Source organism: Lepisosteus oculatus, chromosome 29, assembly GCF_040954835.1.
Source record: "Lepisosteus oculatus isolate fLepOcu1 chromosome 29, fLepOcu1.hap2, whole genome shotgun sequence".
NCBI lineage: Eukaryota > Metazoa > Chordata > Actinopteri > Semionotiformes > Lepisosteidae > Lepisosteus > Lepisosteus oculatus.
In genome coordinates, this window is record NC_090724.1 from 9365323 (window position 1) to 9386520 (window position 21198).

General features: G+C 53.3%; 1 protein-coding gene across 2 annotated transcripts in view; it reads right to left on the minus strand.

Moving 5' to 3' along the window:
- tle2b (TLE family member 2, transcriptional corepressor b) overlaps positions 1–20562 on the minus strand; it is a 31849-nt gene extending 11287 nt beyond the window's left edge. For both annotated transcript variants that reach the window (XM_069185883.1, XM_069185882.1), the window contains exons 1-5: positions 19977–20562; positions 10739–10836; positions 10357–10420; positions 5757–5801; positions 1866–1928 (exon numbers count right to left, since the gene is read on the minus strand). In XM_069185883.1, the coding sequence (XP_069041984.1) occupies positions 1866–1928; positions 5757–5801; positions 10357–10420; positions 10739–10836; positions 19977–20000 (294 nt within the window). In that variant the 5' untranslated portion in view covers positions 20001–20562. The remainder of the gene's footprint in view (positions 1–1865; positions 1929–5756; positions 5802–10356; positions 10421–10738; positions 10837–19976) is intronic.
- Positions 20563–21198: the final 636 nt, after the last annotated feature.

Consider the following 21198-nt stretch of genomic DNA (forward strand, 5'->3'; position numbering starts at 1 on the left):
GGACTATAAATACACACACTTACGGACCTATATACATACAGACACCAGGAGACTGTATATATACAGACACAGACCTGGAGAGTGTACACACAAACACCTGAGGACTGTACACACACACCTGAGGCCTGTAAACACACACCTGGGGACTGTATATACACACAGACAGTGCTTTGAAAAAGGATTCAGTCATTTTTCACACTTAAGAATCTCAGCCTGTAATTTTATTTTTTTAGAATGGGAAGTTTTATTTGTGAGTCACATATTCATATTCACAGAGTGCCCCCGGAAAACTATAAATGAATTAGTAGTAAAAAAAACTGAAAAATCATCATTAATAAATATTCATCCTCCCTGGTCAATACTTAATTGAACCACCTCAGGCAGCTGTTACAGCCAGTAGTCTTTTTGGAGAAGTCTCTATTAACTTTGCATACTGAGATGGTGCAATATTTGCCCATTCCTCCTTGCCAAATTGCTCAAGCTGGATCAGGTGAGTTCAGGAACGCTGATGGACAGCAAGCTTGAGGCGTTGCCATAGATCTGTGACGGGATTAAGGTCAAGACTCTGACTGGGAAACTCAAGGACATCTATCGTCTTCATTTCAAGAGTGTTGCTCTTGCACGTGTTTCGGGTCATTGTCTGAAAGACAAACGTCCTGCCCAGTTTCTGCTTCTTGGCTGAGGGTAGCAGTCATTTGTCCAGGATTTGTCTGATGCCCCATTCATCTTCCCATCGATCCTGACAAGGCTGCCAGTCCCTGCCTCTGAAAGGCCTCCCCGTACCATGATGCTACCAGCACCGTACTCCTCAGTGGCGATGGTGCCTGGCTGGTGTGCAGTGTTTGCTTTGAGCTTAGCATTCAGGTCCTTCATCTTTCAAACTCTTTGCAGGCAAGGATATGGGCTTCTCGGCCAGGGCTTCTTCCTGACAACCCGCCCATAAAGACCCTTCTTGTGGAGAACCTCGGAGTTTGTTGACCCACGTATATCATCTTCCACCGCAGCCACTGACTCCTGTAGCTTGTTCTCCGTTGGCCTCGCTGTAGCTTCTCTGGTAAGTGCTCTTCTTGTCTGGCTGCTACGTTTAGGGGGCAGCCTGGTCTGGGCAGAGTGGCTGCAGTTTATAGTCTTCCACACCCATGTAACGGACTCCACTGAGCTGCGAAGGATGTTCAATGCCTTGGCAATATACCCTTCCCCGGATTTGTGCCTCACACCTCTGACTTGGTTGGAATGCTTTTCCGTCTTCATTTCGAGTCTTTTTTTGTCTCTGCCACGCTGTAGGATCTCACAGAGAGGGGTATCTGTGTTTATAAAAGAATTGACCACCTATCCTCTGATTTCTCACACTGGTGGAGTCAATCCATAAACTGTGTGGCTATTGAGGTAATGCACTGCACCCGAGCAGATCTGAAAAATTCCAAGGGCTATGAATACTACTGAAATGTCATCATTGATGTTTTTCATTTTTTAGTGAAGTGTGAAAAAAGATCTGGAACGTTTATTTTGTTTTGACATGGCACTCAATATTTTGTGGACCAGCGCCAGAAAATCCTACTTCTGTCTATTTCAAATTCAGAATCTGTGACAACAAAATGTGAAAAATGTGTTGGGGGCTGCATACTTTTTCAAGCCACTGTACACACCTTTACACACCTGGGGACTACACCAGAGCTCTCATTCACTAACATACTAGGAGCACTAAATATGGATCAACATTTTCTGAGCAATGGTACCATCCTAAGGTCAGTCATTCATCCTGGAGAGTGACCTTAAGATATTCCAGGGTCTCCTTATTTTAGACACCGGTGGGCAGCGCAGCCTTGAACAAGACTGCAGGAGCGCGGAGCAGCGAAGTCGCTTACCTCCTGGGAGAGGAAAGGGATGATCTGGGCACAGATGGCGCTGAGCCGCTTGACGATCTCCGCCTGCAACACAGAAGGCCACGCCAACACGCCCACTGTTAATGCATCAGAGGGCAGGGAGCTCGCAAGAGTGATTTGCCTGAACTAGAGAAGCCCTACAATCTCTTCAGATCGCCTGTCATGCTCCCGAGAGACTGGCACCAGCAGAGAGGGGCACCTTATGGGAGCAGGCAGCGCAGTGTGGCTGGGCACAGCCAGCGAGCGTGTGGTGGACCAGAGAACAGTATGACTGGACAGGCCGAAGCAACACAGGGGAAGGCACAGATCCTGTCGGATTGGGGGAAGAGCACCGCAGAGCGATCTTCCCACTCCAACACGGCTTGGGAAGACCTTCCTGGGGTCCGTCTGGAGTCTGGAGCAGACGGGACGTCCAGCAGCCTATGGCCAGCCGGTCCGCCGTGACGGCGGGCAGTTAAAAACCGCTCCCTTATACCGCTGCTCTGCCAGGGCACAGAGCAGGAGGAGGGCCTGGACTGCCAATCTCATTTCCTCTGCCCGCTAATGGAATATCACTCTCTCAGCAAACATCATTTCCAGCGACTGACGCACTAATCACCCCGTGATTGTGCTCACAGGCGCGGCAACACTGAGCAAGGGCTGGAGGTTCTGCTCTCTCTCTCTCCTGCTGGAGAGCTCTCCGGGCAGCCAGCCAGACCCCTCTGGGCAGCACACTGATTGATGGTGCTTCTAGTGGGAAAGAGGAGGGTGAGAGCAGAATCAAGAGCCAGACATGAGCAGCGGACAGCCGACAGACGCAGCTGCAGGCCGGGGCAGGCTGGTGATCACACACGCTGCATCCTGGGGCCTCACGGCAGAGCAGGTTAAAAACATGCAATCAAGAGAAGAACAGCCTGCAAAACACCTCGGATTATTTACCAGCAAGGATTTATATTTCTAAATGAAATAGTGCGCAGTGTCATGAGTTTCGGGATTTGTACAGATGGTTTAAAGATGGAGTATATTTGATCTTTTCTCCCCACAACAAAGCTTGGAGTTTTAATTGTCAATATTGAGCCCTATTGACCAACTCTGCCATAGCTCACATCATTGCATTTTCAGACACAAATCTGTACCTTATAAAGAAAAGATGTCTGCAAGAGTTTTTTTGTAAAGAATCCAAATAACACTTCATCTAGAGAATTAACTTGGAATAACCTGGTACTGGAAAAGCAGGGCACAGATCTGTGGACACACACACACCCCAACACATTTATCTTATGCACACACACCAACACACCTGACACACCTACACACACTCACATTGACACAGCTATACAAACACTCACACCAACACATCTCCACTCACAATGATACACCTCCACTCACACTTACACACCTTCACCCACTTTCACACCTACACACCTCCCTTCACACGACACACCTCTACTCACACTGACACTCTCACACACCTCCACTCACACTGACACACCTGTACACACCTGCAGGCACTCACACTGACACACCTACTGTATACAAACACTCACACCAACACACATGCACAAACACATACACGCACTGACACTCACTCACACCTCCGCTCACACTGACACACCTGCACACACTCACACTGACACACCTGCACACACTCACACCTCCGCTCACACTGACACACCTGTACACACTCACACTGACACACCTGCACACACTCACACTGACACACCTGCACACACTCACACCTCCGCTCACACTGACACACCTGCACACACTCACACCTCCGCTCACACTGACACACCTGTACACACTCACACTGACACACCTGCACACACTCACACCTCCGCTCACACTGACACACCTGCACACACTCACACTGACACACCTGCACACACTCACACCTCCGCTCACACTGACACACCTGCACACACTCACACTGACACACCTGCACACACTCACACTGACACACCTGCACACACTCACACCTCCGCTCACACTGACACACCTGTACACACTCACACTGACACACCTGCACACACTCACACTGACACACCTGCACACACTCACACCTCCGCTCACACTGACACACCTGCACACACTCACACTGACACACCTGCACACACTCACACCACAGCTCACACTGACACACCTGTACACACTCACACTGACACACCTGCACACACTCACACCTCCGCTCACAGACACACCTGCACACCTCTGCTCAACACACTCACACCTCCGCTCAACACACTCACACCTCTGCTCACACTGACACACCTGCACACACTCACACCTCCGCTCAAAACACTCACACCTCCGCTCACACTGACACACCTGCACACACTCACACTGACACACCTGCACACACTCACACCTCCGCTCACACTGACACACCTGCACACACTCAGTTCAGAACACAACCCCAGTCCATCAGTCAATCACCAGCCCTGAACATGACATCACACTGCGCTGGTGAAAAGGGGGTCTTTAGACATCCGAGTGAGAGCCGGGCGCGAGCCTGCTATCCCGCTAGGGCCTCAGCGGTCCTCCCTGAACCTGCAGCCTGACCACCACAGGGGCGCCCCGAGCACGAGGGACGATAATCACAGCCGCCGAGTCAAGCCAGAGAAGACGAGATTCTGGCTGTGTCACTGAGCAAGCTGTTCCGAAAAACTGAGATGTTACTCCTCCGCGAAAGGCGCAGAATTAAGAACACCCCTCCCCTTTCGGACCGCTCGTGTATCAGTGACATGGCACGCCAGTGTACAGGCGCTAGTACATTCCACATGCAGGAATTCAGGGATGCAGTGGATGAGCTGGGACCGACAATGAGCGCTCTGTAGCGGCGCTGGAATTTGAACCCTGGCTGCCCTCAGCATCAACCGGCAGAGCGTTGCTGGCCTGGGAAGGGGGTCAGGCCAGGGCAGAAGGCGAAAAGCCCTGGTGCAGGGTGCAGTTCCTCTCACACTGCCTAGGCACGCAGCTCCGCTTCCTACCAGCAGAGGGCAGTCTGACCAAGCCGCCTCCCTGCCAGACTGGTGGCATTTCGGACTCAGGTTTCAGAAACCCGGGAGCACACAGCTGCAGGAAGCTCAGGGGGGAAGATGTTAAATAAACACACATCGCTCAGCCTCAGACTGGAACCAGCCGTTTCAGTCAATACAATATCTCTCGCAACAGATTCCACTGACTGACCTACATTAGCCCAACGTAGATTTTAATCCAACAGTTAAAAAAAAAACAGATAAAAAGATAAAACCACTTGCAATTCACCCCGTATTACAAACAGGAAGGGGGGAGGGTAAATCCTGTTACAGCAGAAGCAGTTTGTAGAAAATGAAGTATTAAATAAAAGCCCCACTCCAAGTCAAGACAGCCCACAGCAGATGAGGCCCAGGATTAAGGTTGGTTTATCACCGATGTCAAAAACAAAACAATTCAGTCACTGTGATGACACCACAGTCCTGTGTAGATCCTAGTGCACAGCTGTCTGAGCCACTCCGGGCTCCACCAGCTGCTGGTCCCTGGGTCGAGCAGCTAGTTCTTCCAAAAACAGCTGGATGAGTCAAAGGGCAAGATGCGCCAAATGCTGTCCCTCCTGTTTCAAACCTTCCTTTTGGTTTTAAAGAAGCACCAGACTGGATATTAACTTGATTAATGTGCGCCTGCGGAGCTTGATGAAAATATAAGAACACTTTCAAATTATTCCGCACCTGCTGCAGGCTCACATTCAAGAGTCCTGGAGCCTGGAAACTCTGGAGTGGATCGGACTGCTGCGCAAAAGGAGTGTGTTCTAAGTCCTCACACTGTCAGCCCAGAGCATAGCAGTAGTACAAAGTTATTTAAATACTTCTTTAAAAGTCTGTGTAAGTGACACAGACAACAGCGCTAATATCTTACCTGTTTGTGCATTTCAATGTTCAGTCCATAAGACATTTCGTAGTACTGAAATAAAGAAAACACATTGAATATTACTAATCTGCTACTAGAACAACAAAGCGTTTTAACAATGCATAAAATTGTCACTACTTCCGCCCCCAATAAGGAACATTTGCTGGACTTAGTTCTCAGGCCTCTGGGGAGACTGAGGCAGTGGCAGGAGAGCTGCCACCTACATACTGCAGAAACAAGGCCAGTTACTCCATCTCATCACTCTGGCCTTTAGGAGCAGGCAGCAGGCAAAGCACACAGACAAGCAGACAGGCAGAGAGCAAGACAGACAGACAGACAAGCAGAGAAAGGACAGAGGCACTGCGCAGGTAAAGGTGTGTGTGTGAGTGTGGACAGACAGAGGCAATGCGCAGGTAAAGGTGTGTGTGTGAGTGTGAACAGACAGAGGCACTGCGCAGGTAAAGGTGTGTGTGTGAGTGTGAACAGACAGAGGCACTGCGCAGGTAAAGGTGTGTGTGTGAGTGTGAACAGACAGAGGCACTGTGCAGGTAAAGGTGTGTGTGTGAGTGTGAACAGACAGAGGCACTGCGCAGGTAAAGGTGTGTGTGTGAGTGTGGACAGACAGAGGCACTGCGCAGGAAAAGGTGTGTGTGTGAGTGTGAACAGACAGAGGCACTGCGCAGGTAAAGGTGTGTGTGTGAGTGTGAACAGACAGAGGCACTGTGCAGGTAAAGGTGTGTGTGTGAGTGCGAACAGACAGAGGCACTGCGCAGGTAAAGGTGTGTGTGTGAGTGCACACAGACAGAGGCACTGCGCAGGTAAAGGTGTGTGTGTGAGTGCACACAGACAGAGGCACTGCGCAGGTAAAGGTGTGTGAGTGTGAACAGACAGAGGCACTGCGCAGGTAAAGGTGTGTGTGTGAGTGTGAACAGACAGAGGCACTGCGCAGGTAAAGGTGTGTGTGTGAGTGTGAACAGACAGAGGCACTGTGCAGGTAAAGGTGTGTGTGTGAGTGTGAACAGACAGAGGCACTGCGCAGGTAAAGGTGTGTGTGTGAGTGTGAACAGACAGAGGCACTGTGCAGGTAAAGGTGTGTGTGTGAGTGTGGACAGACAGAGGCACTGTGCAGGTAAAGGTGTGTGTGTGAGTGCGGACAGACAGAGGCACTGCACAGGTAAAGGTGTGTGAGTGCACACAGACAGAGGCACTGCGCAGGTAAAGGTGTGTGAGTGTGAACAGACAGAGGCACTGTGCAGGTAAAGGTGTGTTTGAGTGTGAACAGACAGAGGCACTGTGCAGGTAAAGGTGTGTGTGTGAGTGTGGAAAGACACACAGACAGACAGAGGCACTGCGTAGGTAAAGGTGTGTGTGTGTGAGTGTGAACAGACAGAGGCACTGCGCAGGTAAAGGTGTGTGTGTGAGTGTGAACAGACAGAGGCACTGCGCAGGTAAAGGTGTGTGTGTGAGTGTGAACAGACAGAGGCACTGCGCAGGTAAAGGTGTGTGTGTGAGTGTGAACAGACAGAGGCACTGCGCAGGTAAAGGTGTGTGTGTGAGTGCGGACAGACAGAGGCACTGCGCAGGTAAAGGTGTGTGAGTGCACACAGACAGAGGCACTGCGCAGGTAAAGGTGTGTGAGTGTGAACAGACAGAGGCACTGTGCAGGTAAAGGTGTGTGTGTGAGTGTGGACAGACAGAGGCACTGTGCAGGTAAAGGTGTGTGTGTGAGTGCGGACAGACAGAGGCACTGCGCAGGTAAAGGTGTGTGAGTGCACACAGACAGAGGCACTGCGCAGGTAAAGGTGTGTGAGTGTGAACAGACAGAGGCACTGTGCAGGTAAAGGTGTGTTTGAGTGTGAACAGACAGAGGCACTGCGCAGGTAAAGGTGTGTGTGTGAGTGTGGAAAGACACACAGACAGACAGAGGCACTGCGTAGGTAAAGGTGTGTGTGTGAGTGTGAACAGACAGAGGCACTGTGCAGGTAAAGGTGTGTGTGTGAGTGTGAACAGACAGAGGCACTGTGCAGGTAAAGGTGTGTGTGTGAGTGTGGACAGACAGAGGCACTGTGCAGGTAAAGGTGTGTGTGTGAGTGCGAACAGACAGAGGCACTGTGCAGGTAAAGGTGTGTGTGTGAGTGCGAACAGACAGAGGCACTGTGCAGGTAAAGGTGTGTGTGTGAGTGTGGACAGACAGAGGCACTGTGCAGGTAAAGGTGTGTGTGTGAGTGCGAACAGACAGAGGCACTGTGCAGGTAAAGGTGTGTGTGTGAGTGTGGACAGACAGAGGCACTGTGCAGGTAAAGGTGTGTGTGTGAGTGCGGACAGACAGAGGCACTGCGCAGGTAAAGGTGTGTGAGTGCACACAGACAGAGGCACTGCGCAGGTAAAGGTGTGTGAGTGTGAACAGACAGAGGCACTGCGCAGGTAAAGGTGTGTGTGTGAGTGTGAACAGACAGAGGCACTGCGCAGGTAAAGGTGTGTGAGTGCACACAGACAGAGGCACTGCGCAGGTAAAGGTGTGTGAGTGTGAACAGACAGAGGCACTGTGCAGGTAAAGGTGTGTGTGTGAGTGTGAACAGACAGAGGCACTGCGCAGGTAAAGGTGAGTGTGTGAGTGTGGACAGACAGACAGACAGAGGCACTGCGCAGGTAAAGGTGTGTGTGTGAGTGTGAACAGACAGAGGCACTGTGCAGGTAAAGGTGTGTGTGTGAGTGTGGAAAGACACACAGACAGACAGAGGCACTGTGCAGGTAAAGGTGTGTGTGTGAGTGTGGACAGACAGAGGCACTGTGCAGGTAAAGGTGTGTGTGTGAGTGCGAACAAACAGAGGCACTGCGCAGGTAAAGGTGTGTGTGTGAGTGTGAACAGACAGAGGCACTGCGCAGGTAAAGGTGTGTGTGTGAGTGTGAACAGACAGAGGCACTGTGCAGGTAAAGGTGTGTGTGTGAGTGTGAACAGACAGAGGCACTGTGCAGGTAAAGGTGTGTGTGTGAGTGCAGACAGACAGACAGACAGACAGACAGACAGACAGACAGACAGACAGACAGACAGAGGCACTGCGCAGGTAAAGGTGTGTCATTATCACCTGCTCTCGGCCGGGAGAGTGCAGGTGTGACAATCACTTCCTTAATTCCAGCTTGTCAGTGAAAATTAACTCTGCTGTCTGTTCCCTGAGCCTCAACAGCACAGATAAATCATTCAGGAAAAAGAACATTCTGTACCAGATAAATAAAAAAAATAATAAACACATACATTAAAAAGGAATGCCTGTCAAAACAAGTCTTAGTCTATATGACAGGTCTAACTACCTAAATATAGCCTTCTGGGATTATTTCTTCTTGGAAGATGTGACTTCTCATTACTTCAAATTAGTTACGTGTCTGTGCCTGTGCACTCACACGCACATTATATTATATCAGTGACTGTGCTGCAGGCTGCAGAGAGAGGGACAGAGCTGCAGCAGCGACAGAGGTCGCTCATCTTGGCTAGAGCCTGGCAGTCTCAGTGTGGGATCACAGACCAGCATGCACGTACTGAGCAACAGGAGCAGGTCACATAGCAACTCTGCGTTTCCAAAGTGCACAGTATATGTACTTTTATACGCCCATACACAGACAGACAGAAATATACACACCGGGAATAATGTCCCTATTTAGAAGGAAGAACACAGGAAGTGATTAAAAAGATTAGACCTCTCAGGAGGAACACGTAATACAGGATGAGGTTATAGTGACTCTACTGAAACTGTATTCCCATAGGCAGTCGAGGTGAGGACTGTGTGTGTCAGTCAGGGCTGCATGTGCCAGTTGAGGCTGCGTGTGTCACATGTGTGTCAATCAGGGCTGCGAGTGTCACACGTGTGTCAATCAGGGCTGCATGTGTCAGTTGGGGCTACGAGTGTCACACGTGTGTCAATCAGGGCTGCATGTGTCAGTTGGGGCTGCGTGTATCACACGTGTGTCAGTCAGGGCAGTGAGTGTCACCCGTGTGTCAATCAGGGCTGCATGTGTCAGTTGGGGCTACGAGTGTCCCACGTGTGTTAGTCAGGGCTGTGTGTGTCAGTCAGGGCTGCGTGTGTCACACGTGTGTCAATCATGGCTGCGAGTGTCACATGTGTGTTAGTCAGGGCTGTGTGTGTCAATCAGGGCTGCAAGTGTCACACGTGTGTCAGTCAGGGCTGCGTGTGTCAGTGAGGGTTGCGAGTGTCACGCATGTATCAGTCAGGGCTACGTGTGTCATGTGTGTGTCAATCAGGGCTGCGAGTGTCACACGTGTGTTAGTCAGGGCTGCGTGTGTCAGTCAGGGCTGCGAGTGTCATGCATGTGTCAGTCAGGGTTGCGAGTGTCACGCATGTATCAGTCAGGGCTGCGTGTGTTAGTCAGGGCTGCGTGTGTCAGTCAGGGTTGCAAGTGTCACGCATGTGTTAGTCAGGGCTGCGAATGTCATGCATGTGTCAGTCAGGGCTGCGTGTGTCAGTCAGGGCTGCGAGTGTCACGCGTGTGTCAGTCAGGGCTACGTGTGTCAGTCAGGGCTGCGAGTGTCATGCGTGTATCAGTCAGGGGTGCGAGTGTCACGCGTGTGTCAGTCAGGGCTGCGAGTTTCACTCACCATGATGTAATGTCTCTGCATCTCTGTCTTCTCACTTGCCAGCTTCTCACACTCCAGCTTCAGGCTGCAGGAAGAGGAGCAGGAGTCACATGAACAGCATCGCCTATATCCAATCAGACTCACTGGCCAGAACATTAGGATTGTTTCTGCGTCCTGTTCTGGCAGAATGATCTTAGCTGAAGCTGTGCTGGGGTACAGGGGTGTGGGAATGAACAGGCTCCCCCAGGTTTCAATGGAAGTGAGATCCGGGGGTGCTGGGGAGGGCAACAGGAATCTGTCTCGCACATTTCACAACAGTCACACACTGCTAGTGGAAAGTAGTATACAGTACATTTACCTGTCACCACAATAATTCACTTAGGGCCTGCAGAATGGGGCCTACCTGTGGTACTGGGCCTGCAGAAACTGGAACTCCTCCTTGATGCGGTCCAGAGTTTCCAGAACAGTGAATTTGAAGGGCTGGCCAGGCTGCAGAGGGACCTGGGGGCAGCAAAGAAATAGTTAACAGCAGTCTGATCCACTCCAGGTTATACAATGCTAACAATCAGACTCCCAGTGCACAGCAGTCTGATCCACTCCAGGTTTTACAGTGCTAACAGTCAGACTCCCAGTGCACAGCAGTCTGATCCACTCTGGGTTTTACAGTGCTAACAGTCAGACTCCCAGTGCACAGCAGTCTGATCCACTCCCAGTTTTACAGTGCTAACAGTCAGACTCCCAGTGCACAGCACTCTGATCCACTCTGGGTTTTACAGTGCTAACAGTCAGACTCCCAGTGCACAGCAGTCTGATCCACTCTGGGTTTTACAGTGCTAATAATCAGACTCCCAGTGCACAGCAGTCTGATCCGCTCCAGGTTTTACAGTGCTAACAGTCAAACTCCCAGTGCACAGCAGTCTGATCCACTCTGGGTTTTACAGTGCTAACAATCAGACTCCCAGTGCACAGCAGTCTGATCCACTCCAGGTTATACAATGCTAACAATCAGACTCCCAGTGCACAGCAGTCTGATCCGCTCCAGGTTTTACAGTGCTAACAATCAGACCCCCATTGCACAGCAGTCTGATCCACTCTGGGTTTTACAGTGCTAACAGTCAGACTCCCAGGGCACAGCAGTCTGATCCAATCCGGGTTTTACAGTGCTAACAATCAGACTCCCAGTGCACAGCAGTCTGATCTGCTCCAGGTTTTACAGTGCTAACAGTCAGACTCCCAGGGCACAGCAGTCTGATCCACTCCAGGTTTTACAGTGCTAACAGTCAGACTCCCAGTGCACAGCAGTCTGATCCACTCTGGGTTTTACAGTGCTAACAATCAGACTCCCAGTGCACAGCAGTCTGATCCAATCCAGGTTTTACAGTGCTAACAATCAGACCCCCATTGCACAGCAGTCTGATCCACTCTGGGTTTTACAGTGCTAACAGTCAGACTCCCAGTGCACAGCAGTCTGATCTGCTCCAGGTTTTACAGTGCTAACAATCAGTCTCCCAGGGCACAGCAGTCTGATCCACTCTGGGTTTTACAGTGCTAACAGTCAGACTCCCAGTGCACAGCAGTCTGATCCACTCTGGGTTTTACAGTGCTAACAGTCAGACTCCCAGGGCACAGCAGTCTGATCCAATCCGGGTTTTACAGTGCTAACAATCAGACTCCCAGTGCACAGCAGTCTGATCTGCTCCAGGTTTTACAGTGCTAACAGTCAGACTCCCAGGGCACAGCAGTCTGATCCGCTCCAGGTTTTACAGTGCTAACAGTCAGACTCCCAGTGCACAGCAGTCTGATCCACTCCAGGTTTTACAGTGCTAACAATCAGACTCCCAGTGCACAGCAGTCTGATCCAATCCAGGTTTTACAGTGCTAACAGTCAGACTCCCAGGGCACAGCAGTCTGATCCACTCTGGGTTTTACAGTGCTAACAGTCAGACTCCCAGTGCACAGCAGTCTGATCTGCTCCAGGTTTTACAGTGCTAACAATCAGTCTCCCAGGGCACAGCAGTCTGATCCACTCTGGGTTTTACAGTGCTAACAGTCAGACTCCCAGTGCACAGCAGTCTGATCCGCTCCAGGTTTTACAGTGCTAACAATCAGACTCCCAGTGCACAGCAGTCTGATCCACTCTGGGTTTTACAGTGCTAACAGTCAGACTCCCAGTGCACAGCAGTCTGATCCAATCCAGGTTTTACAGTGCTAACAGTCAGACTCCCAGGGCACAGCAGTCTGATCCAATCCAGGTTTTACAGTGCTAACAGTCAGACTCCCAGTGCACAGCAGTCTGATCTGCTCCAGGTTTTACAGTGCTAACAGTCTCCCAGGGCACAGCAGTCTGATCCACTCCAGGTTTTACAGTGCTAACAATCAGACTCCCAGTGCACAGCAGTCTGATCCACTCCAGGTTTTACAGTGCTAACAATCAGACTCCCAGGGCACAGCAGTCTGATCCACTCCATGTTTTACAGTGCTAACAATCTGACTCCCAGTGCACAGCAGTCTGATCCACTCCAGGTTTTACAGTGCTAACAATCAGACTCCCAGTGCACAGCAGTCTGATCCACTCCAGGTTTTACAGTGCTAACAATCAGACTCCCAGTGCACAGCAGTCTGATCCACTCCAGGTTTTACAGTGCTAACAATCAGACTCCCAGTGCACAGCAGTCTGATCCACTCCAGGTTTTACAGTGCTAACAATCAGACTCCCAGTGCACAGCAGTCTGATCCACTCCAGGTTTTACAGTGCTAACAATCAGACTCCCAGTGCACAGCAGTCTGATCCACTCCAGGTTTTACAGTGCTAACAGTCAGACACCCAGTGCACAGCAGTCTGATCCACTCCAGGTTTTACAGTGCTAACAATCAGACTCCCAGTGCACAGCAGTCTGATCCACTCTGGGTTTTACAGTTCTAACAGTCAGACACCCAGTGCACAGCAGTCTGATCTACTGCAGGTCTCCTGTATAGATCCCAACACCACGTGCTGGAGTTACTTCAGTTTCGACATGCGAGGCCCTGACCAGCTCCAGTGCTCCCGCATCAGATTCCACAGCACATGCCACACGTGGAAGGAGCTCCTCAGGGCCACCCCAGACGAGATCAGGCCAGCTTATTAACCTCATCAGGGCACCCACACACTATTCCTCAGGGCTCTGTTTTAGAGTCTTATTAGGAGTGTGTGTCTTCTCCTGTCCCAGGTTTTTCCAGGATCTTTTCCCAGGAATTTCCTTACCCCAGCTTCCTGCTGTCAGATCCCCATTGTTTTCAATGCCACTTTGCCCGGTATATCAAAATAAAATTTCAAATGAAAGACAGTGATCTGCTCCTTCACTTGAACAGTTTGTCCAGGACTGCGCAGCTGGGAAAGGCAGACTGGATGAGAGGACTGTGTACAGGGCCTAGCTCACTGTCTCCACACACCATGCACCATGCTGATAGCGAAGAGCTGCCCCAAGTAAGATGGTTCTCACTTTGAGCAGCAGGGGACAGGGCTCAAAGTTTCACCACAGGCAGCCTGTTGAACACAACCGCACACAGCGCTGTCCTGAGCCTCAGGAGAGCCACAGTGATTAGAATTACTGACTGATCCCTGTTTCCACCCTTTCCAGCACTCAGCACTTCCCTGAACCGGCCGGAATGAAAACTCCGGTGTCGCCAGCCCTGCGGGCCCAGGTTCTGATCCAGCCGGGCCAGCACCTGTCTGGGATGATCCGGCCCAGCCTGTGAGCTTCTCACTCCAACTGAACGGCCACAAGCGGGGCTCTGCGTGGCAAATGGGACTCCAGGTTTCAGATAGAGCCTAATTAGTCTAGACAAGTGAAATTCAATTAAATTTCAATTAAGCTAACGGTGGAGGTCAGCCACTCTGGTGTCTTTACAGTAATTAAGCCTGCGGGCACAGAGGGGGGTGACTGAGGGGGGGGCATTCCTCTCAGTGCACTGAGGGGGGAACTGGGGTCTCTCTCAGTGCGACAGGAGGGTAGTTGAGTGGGGTCTCCCAGAGTGGCTGAGGGGGTAACTGGGGGCTCTCAGTGTGGCTGAAGGGGGGAGTTTGAAGAGGATGTGGGGTGCCCTGTGTATCTGTCTACTGACAGCTATGCTTGTAGGGGCTCCCCAGAATCTCTTTTGTGTCTTAGAGGGAGAGCACTCACACAGTGCAACCAGACCCTGATCACTGAATAGCTGGACTTATTACAATCACACCCCAGCCCCTGACCACTGGTCAGCAAGACTGCTCACCCAGCGGGCGGGACTCAGGGAGCCAGGACGAGCAGCTGTGAGCTGTGCGAGGACACGGGGGAGAGGGAGCTGACAGCAGATAGCTGCTTTAAGGAGTCTGCCAGCTGGAATGTCAGCGTGTTGCAGTGGTCCGTGAAACACATCCAAACCACAGCCCGCCTCACCACCAGCTCTTCCCAATCCCTGCCCTTCACAGACAGAACATCTGTGGATTCCGAAGGCCTGAAAAAATTCCACTGTTTGTTTACATGCAGCCAACCCCCCCACCCACACCCCCACAACGTTCCCTTTTAAAATCCCAGAATAGCACTCCCAGTTTCCACACAGGAATCAGACAGCTTAGAGAGAGAACCGGAGAGTTCATGGAGAGGGGAGGGAGAGGGGCGAGAGAGGAGGACAAGGAGAGAGGAGGACAGGGAGAGGAGACATGGAGAGGAGAGAGAGAGGACAGGGAGAGGAGAGAGAGGACAGGGAGAGGAGACAGGGAGAGAACACAGAGTGGCGTCTCTGAGAGAGGGGAGAGAGAGGACAGGGAGAGGAGACAGGGAGAGAGCACAGAGTGGGGTCTCTCAGAGAGGGGAGAGAGAGGACAGGGAGAGGGACACAGGAAGAAAGAGAGAGGAGAGAACATCGAGGAAAGAAGGAAGAGGACAGGAGAGGGGACGTGGTAGGTATTCATCTGACACCACCCGGACACCCTGTGTTCTCAGGAATCCAACTGAAATTCAGCTGATAGTTTGAACCTGTGGCGTTTGTGTTGAATTGGGCAGACACTTGGGAATCCTTAAGATGATTTTACATAAAATCATGAACAACGAGCAAGATTCTGCAGATGGTATCTTAGTTAATCAAGCTTCAGTCAAATTCATCCTTTGTTTAACGTGAAACGCAACAAAGTAATCGCACAGGAGAACACTGACAATCTTAAACAAAACCAGCGATTCAGTCAGAGCGCTGCAACACATGAACACAACAGGCAAGAGCAGCACATAATCACAGGGAGTACACAAACAGGCCAAGTGTCAGGAAACACACCACAGACAGCTGCTCTCTCACAGCCCCGCACACAGGTGTGCAATTAACACAGAGCTGCAGAGGGAGGCTGTCTTTGTCTAGAGCACTTCTCCAGAGCTGGAGTCTTCTATAGGTGCTGTGTTTTATTGGAAGGTCTGTAACTTTTCTATATATTCTCCACTTTCGTGTTGTGGCTTATTTCTCACTTTCCTGTTCACAGTTATTCAGTGTCTATAAGTCACAATTGCAAATTATTCATTTTAGTTTAAAAAGGACTTATCAGCTCCTGCACACTGTGTCTTAACAGCCACTTCAATACTGCCCTCCTGAACTTGATGTTGACACAAACTCACACAGATACAGACAGAGCACACGGAGAGAGAGAGACAGGCAGAGCTGGGAGAGAGAGAGACAGGCAGTGCTGGGAGAGAGAGAGACAGGCAACACTGGGAGAGAGAGAGACAGGCAGAGCTGGGAGAGAGAGAGCCAGGCAGTATCGGGAGAGAGAGAGACAGGCACCACTGGGAGAGAGAGAGACAGGCAGAGCTGGGAGAGAGAGAGACAGGCAGTGCTAGGACACAGAGACAGGCAGCACTGGCAGAGAGACACAGGCAACGCTGAGAGAGAGAGACAGGCAGCACTGGGAGAGAGAGACAGGCAGTGTCAGGAGAGAGAGACAGGCAGAACTGGGAGAGAGAGAGACAGGCAGTGTCAGGAGAGAGAGAGACAGGCAGTGTCGGGAGAGAGAGAGACAGGCATCATTGGGAGAGAGACAGGCAGCACTGGGAAAGAGAGACAGGCAGTGTCAGGAGAGAGAGAGACAGGCAGCGTCAGGAGAGAGAGAGACAGGCATCACTGGGAGAGAGAGAGACACACAGTGTCGGGAGAGAGAGACAGGCAGTGTCGGGAGAGAGAGAGAGACAGGCAGCGCTGGGAGAGAGAGAGAGGCAGAACTGGGGGAGAGAGAGACAGGCAGTGTCAGAAGAGAGAGACAGGCAGTGTCGGGAGAGACAGACAGGCAGTGTCGGGAGAGAGAGAGACAGGCAGCGCTGGGAGAGAGAGACAGGCAGAACTGGGGGAGAGAGAGACAGGCAGTGTCAGAAGAGAGAGACAGGCAGTGCTAGAAGAGAGAGACAGGCATCATTGAGAGAGAGAGAGACCAGCACACGGAGAGGCACACAGAGAGAGAGACACATGCACATATAAGAGAAATGGTCATGTTACATAGACACATAAAGGTCTCCACCACACACTGTCTCCCCCCCTCTCACAGCATTAGTGTCCTGCTCAGAACCTTGCTGCCTCAGTCTGATCACATCAGATCACTGCCTCCATCAGCTGTGTCCAGGAGACAGCATCACAGCACAGCAGAGCCGAGCCTGGGGCAGAGGGAGGGGCTGTCTCTCCACACAGTGCACAGATGCACTCAGATATATCCCAGTGTACAGCCCCTGGAGAAGATCTGCACCTTGGAACAGGGAGCCCTGCTGCTGTGAGCCCAGCTTCTATACCCTGTGCTGCCTGACACGCTATAGAGGTGCTTAACTCTCCTGGAATATGCACGTGCTGCTGATGGTTAAAAATAATCCTGTAGAAGCAGAAGAGGAATCACAAGTTCTGCATTAATTCCTTGCAACCTCTGTCTTTGAGGCTATGAAAAACAGAAATGAAGAGAAACAGTTTTCAATACGGTACTTCTTCATTCACTCAGCTCTTTGTCTTTAAAGTACGCGAGCTCTGGGTCTGTTCATGGCAGAATTCTTGCACAGCACCTGAAAGCTGCTCTGTCCCTTTCCTGGAAGCTGGGAGCCAGATTAGATTATACTCCCAGTGTGCAGCGGTCTGATCCACTGGTGGGTTTTGAAGCCGTAAGACAGAAGCCAACACCAGGTGTCAGGCATTTCAAACTTGTGGCCTTGTTCTGAGTACTTGTCAAGCACCACTGCACAACGATACAATAAATTCAATCACACATTTCCCTTCTGCTGCAGCAGAACAATGGGGTGGATCAGACTGCTGTTCACTGAGAGGCTGACAACACTGTAAATCCTGGAGTGGAACGGACTGCTCCGCACTGGGAGTCCGATCTTTTTCTGTCTCGACTGTGCCGGCTCTGCAGTCGGCTGACGTCTGATTGCTCTGTTTGGGAACAGTTGAAAGTTTGACTTCAGTAACTCTGGTAACAGCTCCAGGCGTGGCTGCACATGCTTTCAAAATCTCAATTCATTTTTTTTGTCTCCTTGGCACAGTGTTTCAGAGCTGCGTCTCTGCTTCAGATAACACTCACCACAAACACTCAGTGGAGCCCATTACAGCTCCTGCAGCTGCCTGCGGCTTTGTCACCACTTAACCCCTGCCTGGCCACAGCGACTGGCCTGCCCTGCGACTGGCCTGCTCCTGCCCTGTGACTGTCCTGCCCTGCGACTGGCCTGCTCCTGCCCTGTCCTGCTCCTGCCCTGCGACTGGCCTGCTCCTGCCCTGCGACTGTCCTGCCCTGCCACTGTCCTGCCCTGTGACTGCCCTGTCCTGCGACTGTCCTGCTCCTGCCCTGTGACTGTCCTGCCCTGCGACTGGCCTGCTCCTGCCCTGTGACTGCCCTGTCCTGCGACTGTCCTGCTCCTGCCCTGTGACTGTCCTGCCCTGCGACTGGCCTGCTCCTGCCCTGTGACTGCCCTGTCCTGCGACTGTCCTGCTCCTGCCCTGTGACTGTCCTGCCCTGCCACTGTCCTGCTCCTGCCCTGCGACTGTCCTGCCCTGCCACTGTCCTGCTCCTGCCCTGCGACTGTCCTGCGACTGTCCTGCCCTGTGACTGTCCTGCCCTGTGACTGTCCTGTCCTGCAACTGTCCTGCTCCTGCCCTGCGACTGTCCTGCTCCTGCCCTGTGACTGTCCTGCCCTGCGACTGGCCTGCTCCTGCCCTGTGACTGCCCTGTCCTGCGACTGTCCTGCTCCTGCCCTGTGACTGTCCTGCCCTGCCACTGTCCTGCGACTGCCCTGTGACTGTCCTGCCCTGCCACTGTCCTGCCCTGTGACTGTCCTGCCCTGCCACTGTCCTGCCCTGTGACTGCCCTGTCCTGCGACTGTCCTGCTCCTGCCCTGTGACTGTCCTGCCCTGCGACTGTCCTGCTCCTGCCCTGTGACTGTCCTGCCCTGCCACTGTCCTGCCCTGCCACTGTCCTGCGACTGTCCTGCTCCTGCCCTGTGACTGTCCTGCCCAGCCACTGTCCTGCGACTGCCCTGTGACTGTCCTGCCCTGCCACTGCCCTGTCCTGCCACTGTCCTGCCCTGCGACAGTCCTGCCCTGCGACAGTCCTGCCCTGCGACTGTCCTGCCCTGCCCCTGTCCTGCCCTGTGACTGTCCTTTCCTGCCCTGCCACTGCCCTGTCCTGCCCCTGCCCTGCGACTGCCCTGCCCTGCGACTGCCCTGCCTTGCCCCTGTCCTGCCCTGCCCCTGCCCTGCGACTGCCCTGCCCTGCCCCTGTCCTGCGACTGTCCTGTCTGGCCGCTGCCCTGCCCTGCTGCACCCTCAAGGTGGGGGAGTGGGGGCGAAGGAGCCCCACTGCACAGCTGCTGCTGCTAACCTGCACCCCAGCAGCCACACTGACACCCCCCGACACCTGACAGGGCCCCACTTCACCTCCGACCCCCCACCCCTGTGAAGATCACGTTTCCGCCGGAGCCGGAATACCGGCCCGGGCTCGGCCACTCCGGACAGGCGCCGTGTTTCCGGGCAGCGGCGGGGAGCCCTGGGGAACATGTCGCCGGCTCCCCCAGCCCTGCGGCTCGCCTGCAGATGGTGTTGTCGGAATTATCCAGGAATTATCCGGACTTGGGAAGCAGCGTGTCTGCTTCTCCAGAGGGAAGAAGGATTAAGACAGGAGAGCGCAGCCGGGACGCCCCGACTCCGAGCCTGGCGGGGCGCGAGCTCTGGGGTTCTGCAGATCGGGTCACGTCTGGTTAGCAGCTCATTAATACCCCCCCGAATCACAGAGTCTATCAGGGCACCAGGGAAGGGAGAGTGCGTGCGGGCCAGCGCCCCCCACAGGCCCCCCGGCAGCACCGCGCAGCTGGTGACCCAATTCTGAGAGGTACTGAGGGCGCCAACACCCCCACTCCCCCCCCCCGGCCCCCCGGGACTGGGGCAGCGATCCAGCTGCTGGGGGTGGGACTGTCACAGAGAGCAGAGCCCCCCCAGACACACCACGGCCCCCTCCTGACCCACGGACGGAGGGAGCTGCCCCCCCCAACTCCTCGCTCCCCTTTCAGAGCAGCCTTCAGGGGGGAGAGGACCCCCCCCCCCCCACAGCAGCTCCTGGTTCCTCTCTCCTTCTCCACTTCCACCGTCAGCACGCTCCTAATTAATTAATTAAGCTCACTCACCGGATGGCGTCCCTGGGGATACATGATCCCCGCTGACGAGATGCCCACGGGCTGCCTGACCGCCGGGTCAGCCCCCCCGGGACCCCCCTCCCTGTGCCGTCCCCGTCCCGGCCTCGACGAGCAGATGCAGAAGTTTGATCCGTCACAACACCCAGGGAGCAGGCGAGCAAAAATAATTCAGACCGAGAGCCCCTCTCCTGCGCACTCGGGTCCCCGAATAATTCCTCCTCCTCGCGCCCTGTCCGCTCCAGCTCAGGGGCGCCCGGCGACCCCCCGGACACCGCCGCTCTCCTCCATCGGAAATTTACAAACAACAACCCCCCCCCTCTTTTTTTCCTGTCCTGCTCCCGCCCCCTCGCCCCTTCCGAGGGAGAGAGGAGACGACGCGGGGAGAGAGCGGAGAAACTGGGGGTCCGTGCGCGCGGGGCGGGGGGGCGCCGCTCGGTCGATCCGGGAGGCAGGAGAGAGCCGGGAAGAACAGCAGGTCACCGGGAGATCCAGCAGGCTTTTCAGCAGCCGCGGAGGCTGTAATATATTGTGCCTGTTGGCTTGAACACAAACACGGGCGCTTGGAAAAAAAGAGAGAGAGAGACGCCGGAGTTTAAGGTGGTTCCGCGCAGACGGAGGCAGCCAGAGCAGCTCGAGGCGCCCGCCCTCCGCCGCGTGCAGAGCGCGGATTCCCAGGAGCTCCGCCGTCCCGGGAAATACAGCTCCTCCGCTCCCGGGGTCCAGACCCAGAAAGTCTCCTCTGTGTCTCCAGACTGGCTTCGGTTTTCCTTGTTCCAACACTTTCTTCTGAGCTGCAGCGAGCCAAGCCCCAGTCTCGGAGCAAAACCGGGCAAAACAGCACCCGAACTACAGGACAGCTGCGTCTAAAACCGATACTTACGCAAAGGGCAGCGGGGGTCTGGAACAAGCTGCACAGCCGATACACTATTTCTTTCAGGAAACAGCTGGATGAGCTACGGGGACTTATTATCTACTCCCAACCCAATGTGCTGGATGGACTGGCTGGTTCATCACGTTTGTAATCAGAAGACTGATGTCCCAGACTCCACCAGGAGCCCCCCCCGTGTCCCCGAGAACGCTGCTCTTCTTGGGGCTCAGCACGTGGAAAAGACTGGCAGTCTGCTCAGGAATCCAGTCCCTGGGGAGACCCAGATCGGAGAGAGCTCTTGGGAGACCTCTGAGGGGTCCCCACTACTGAGGGCTAGATCTGAAC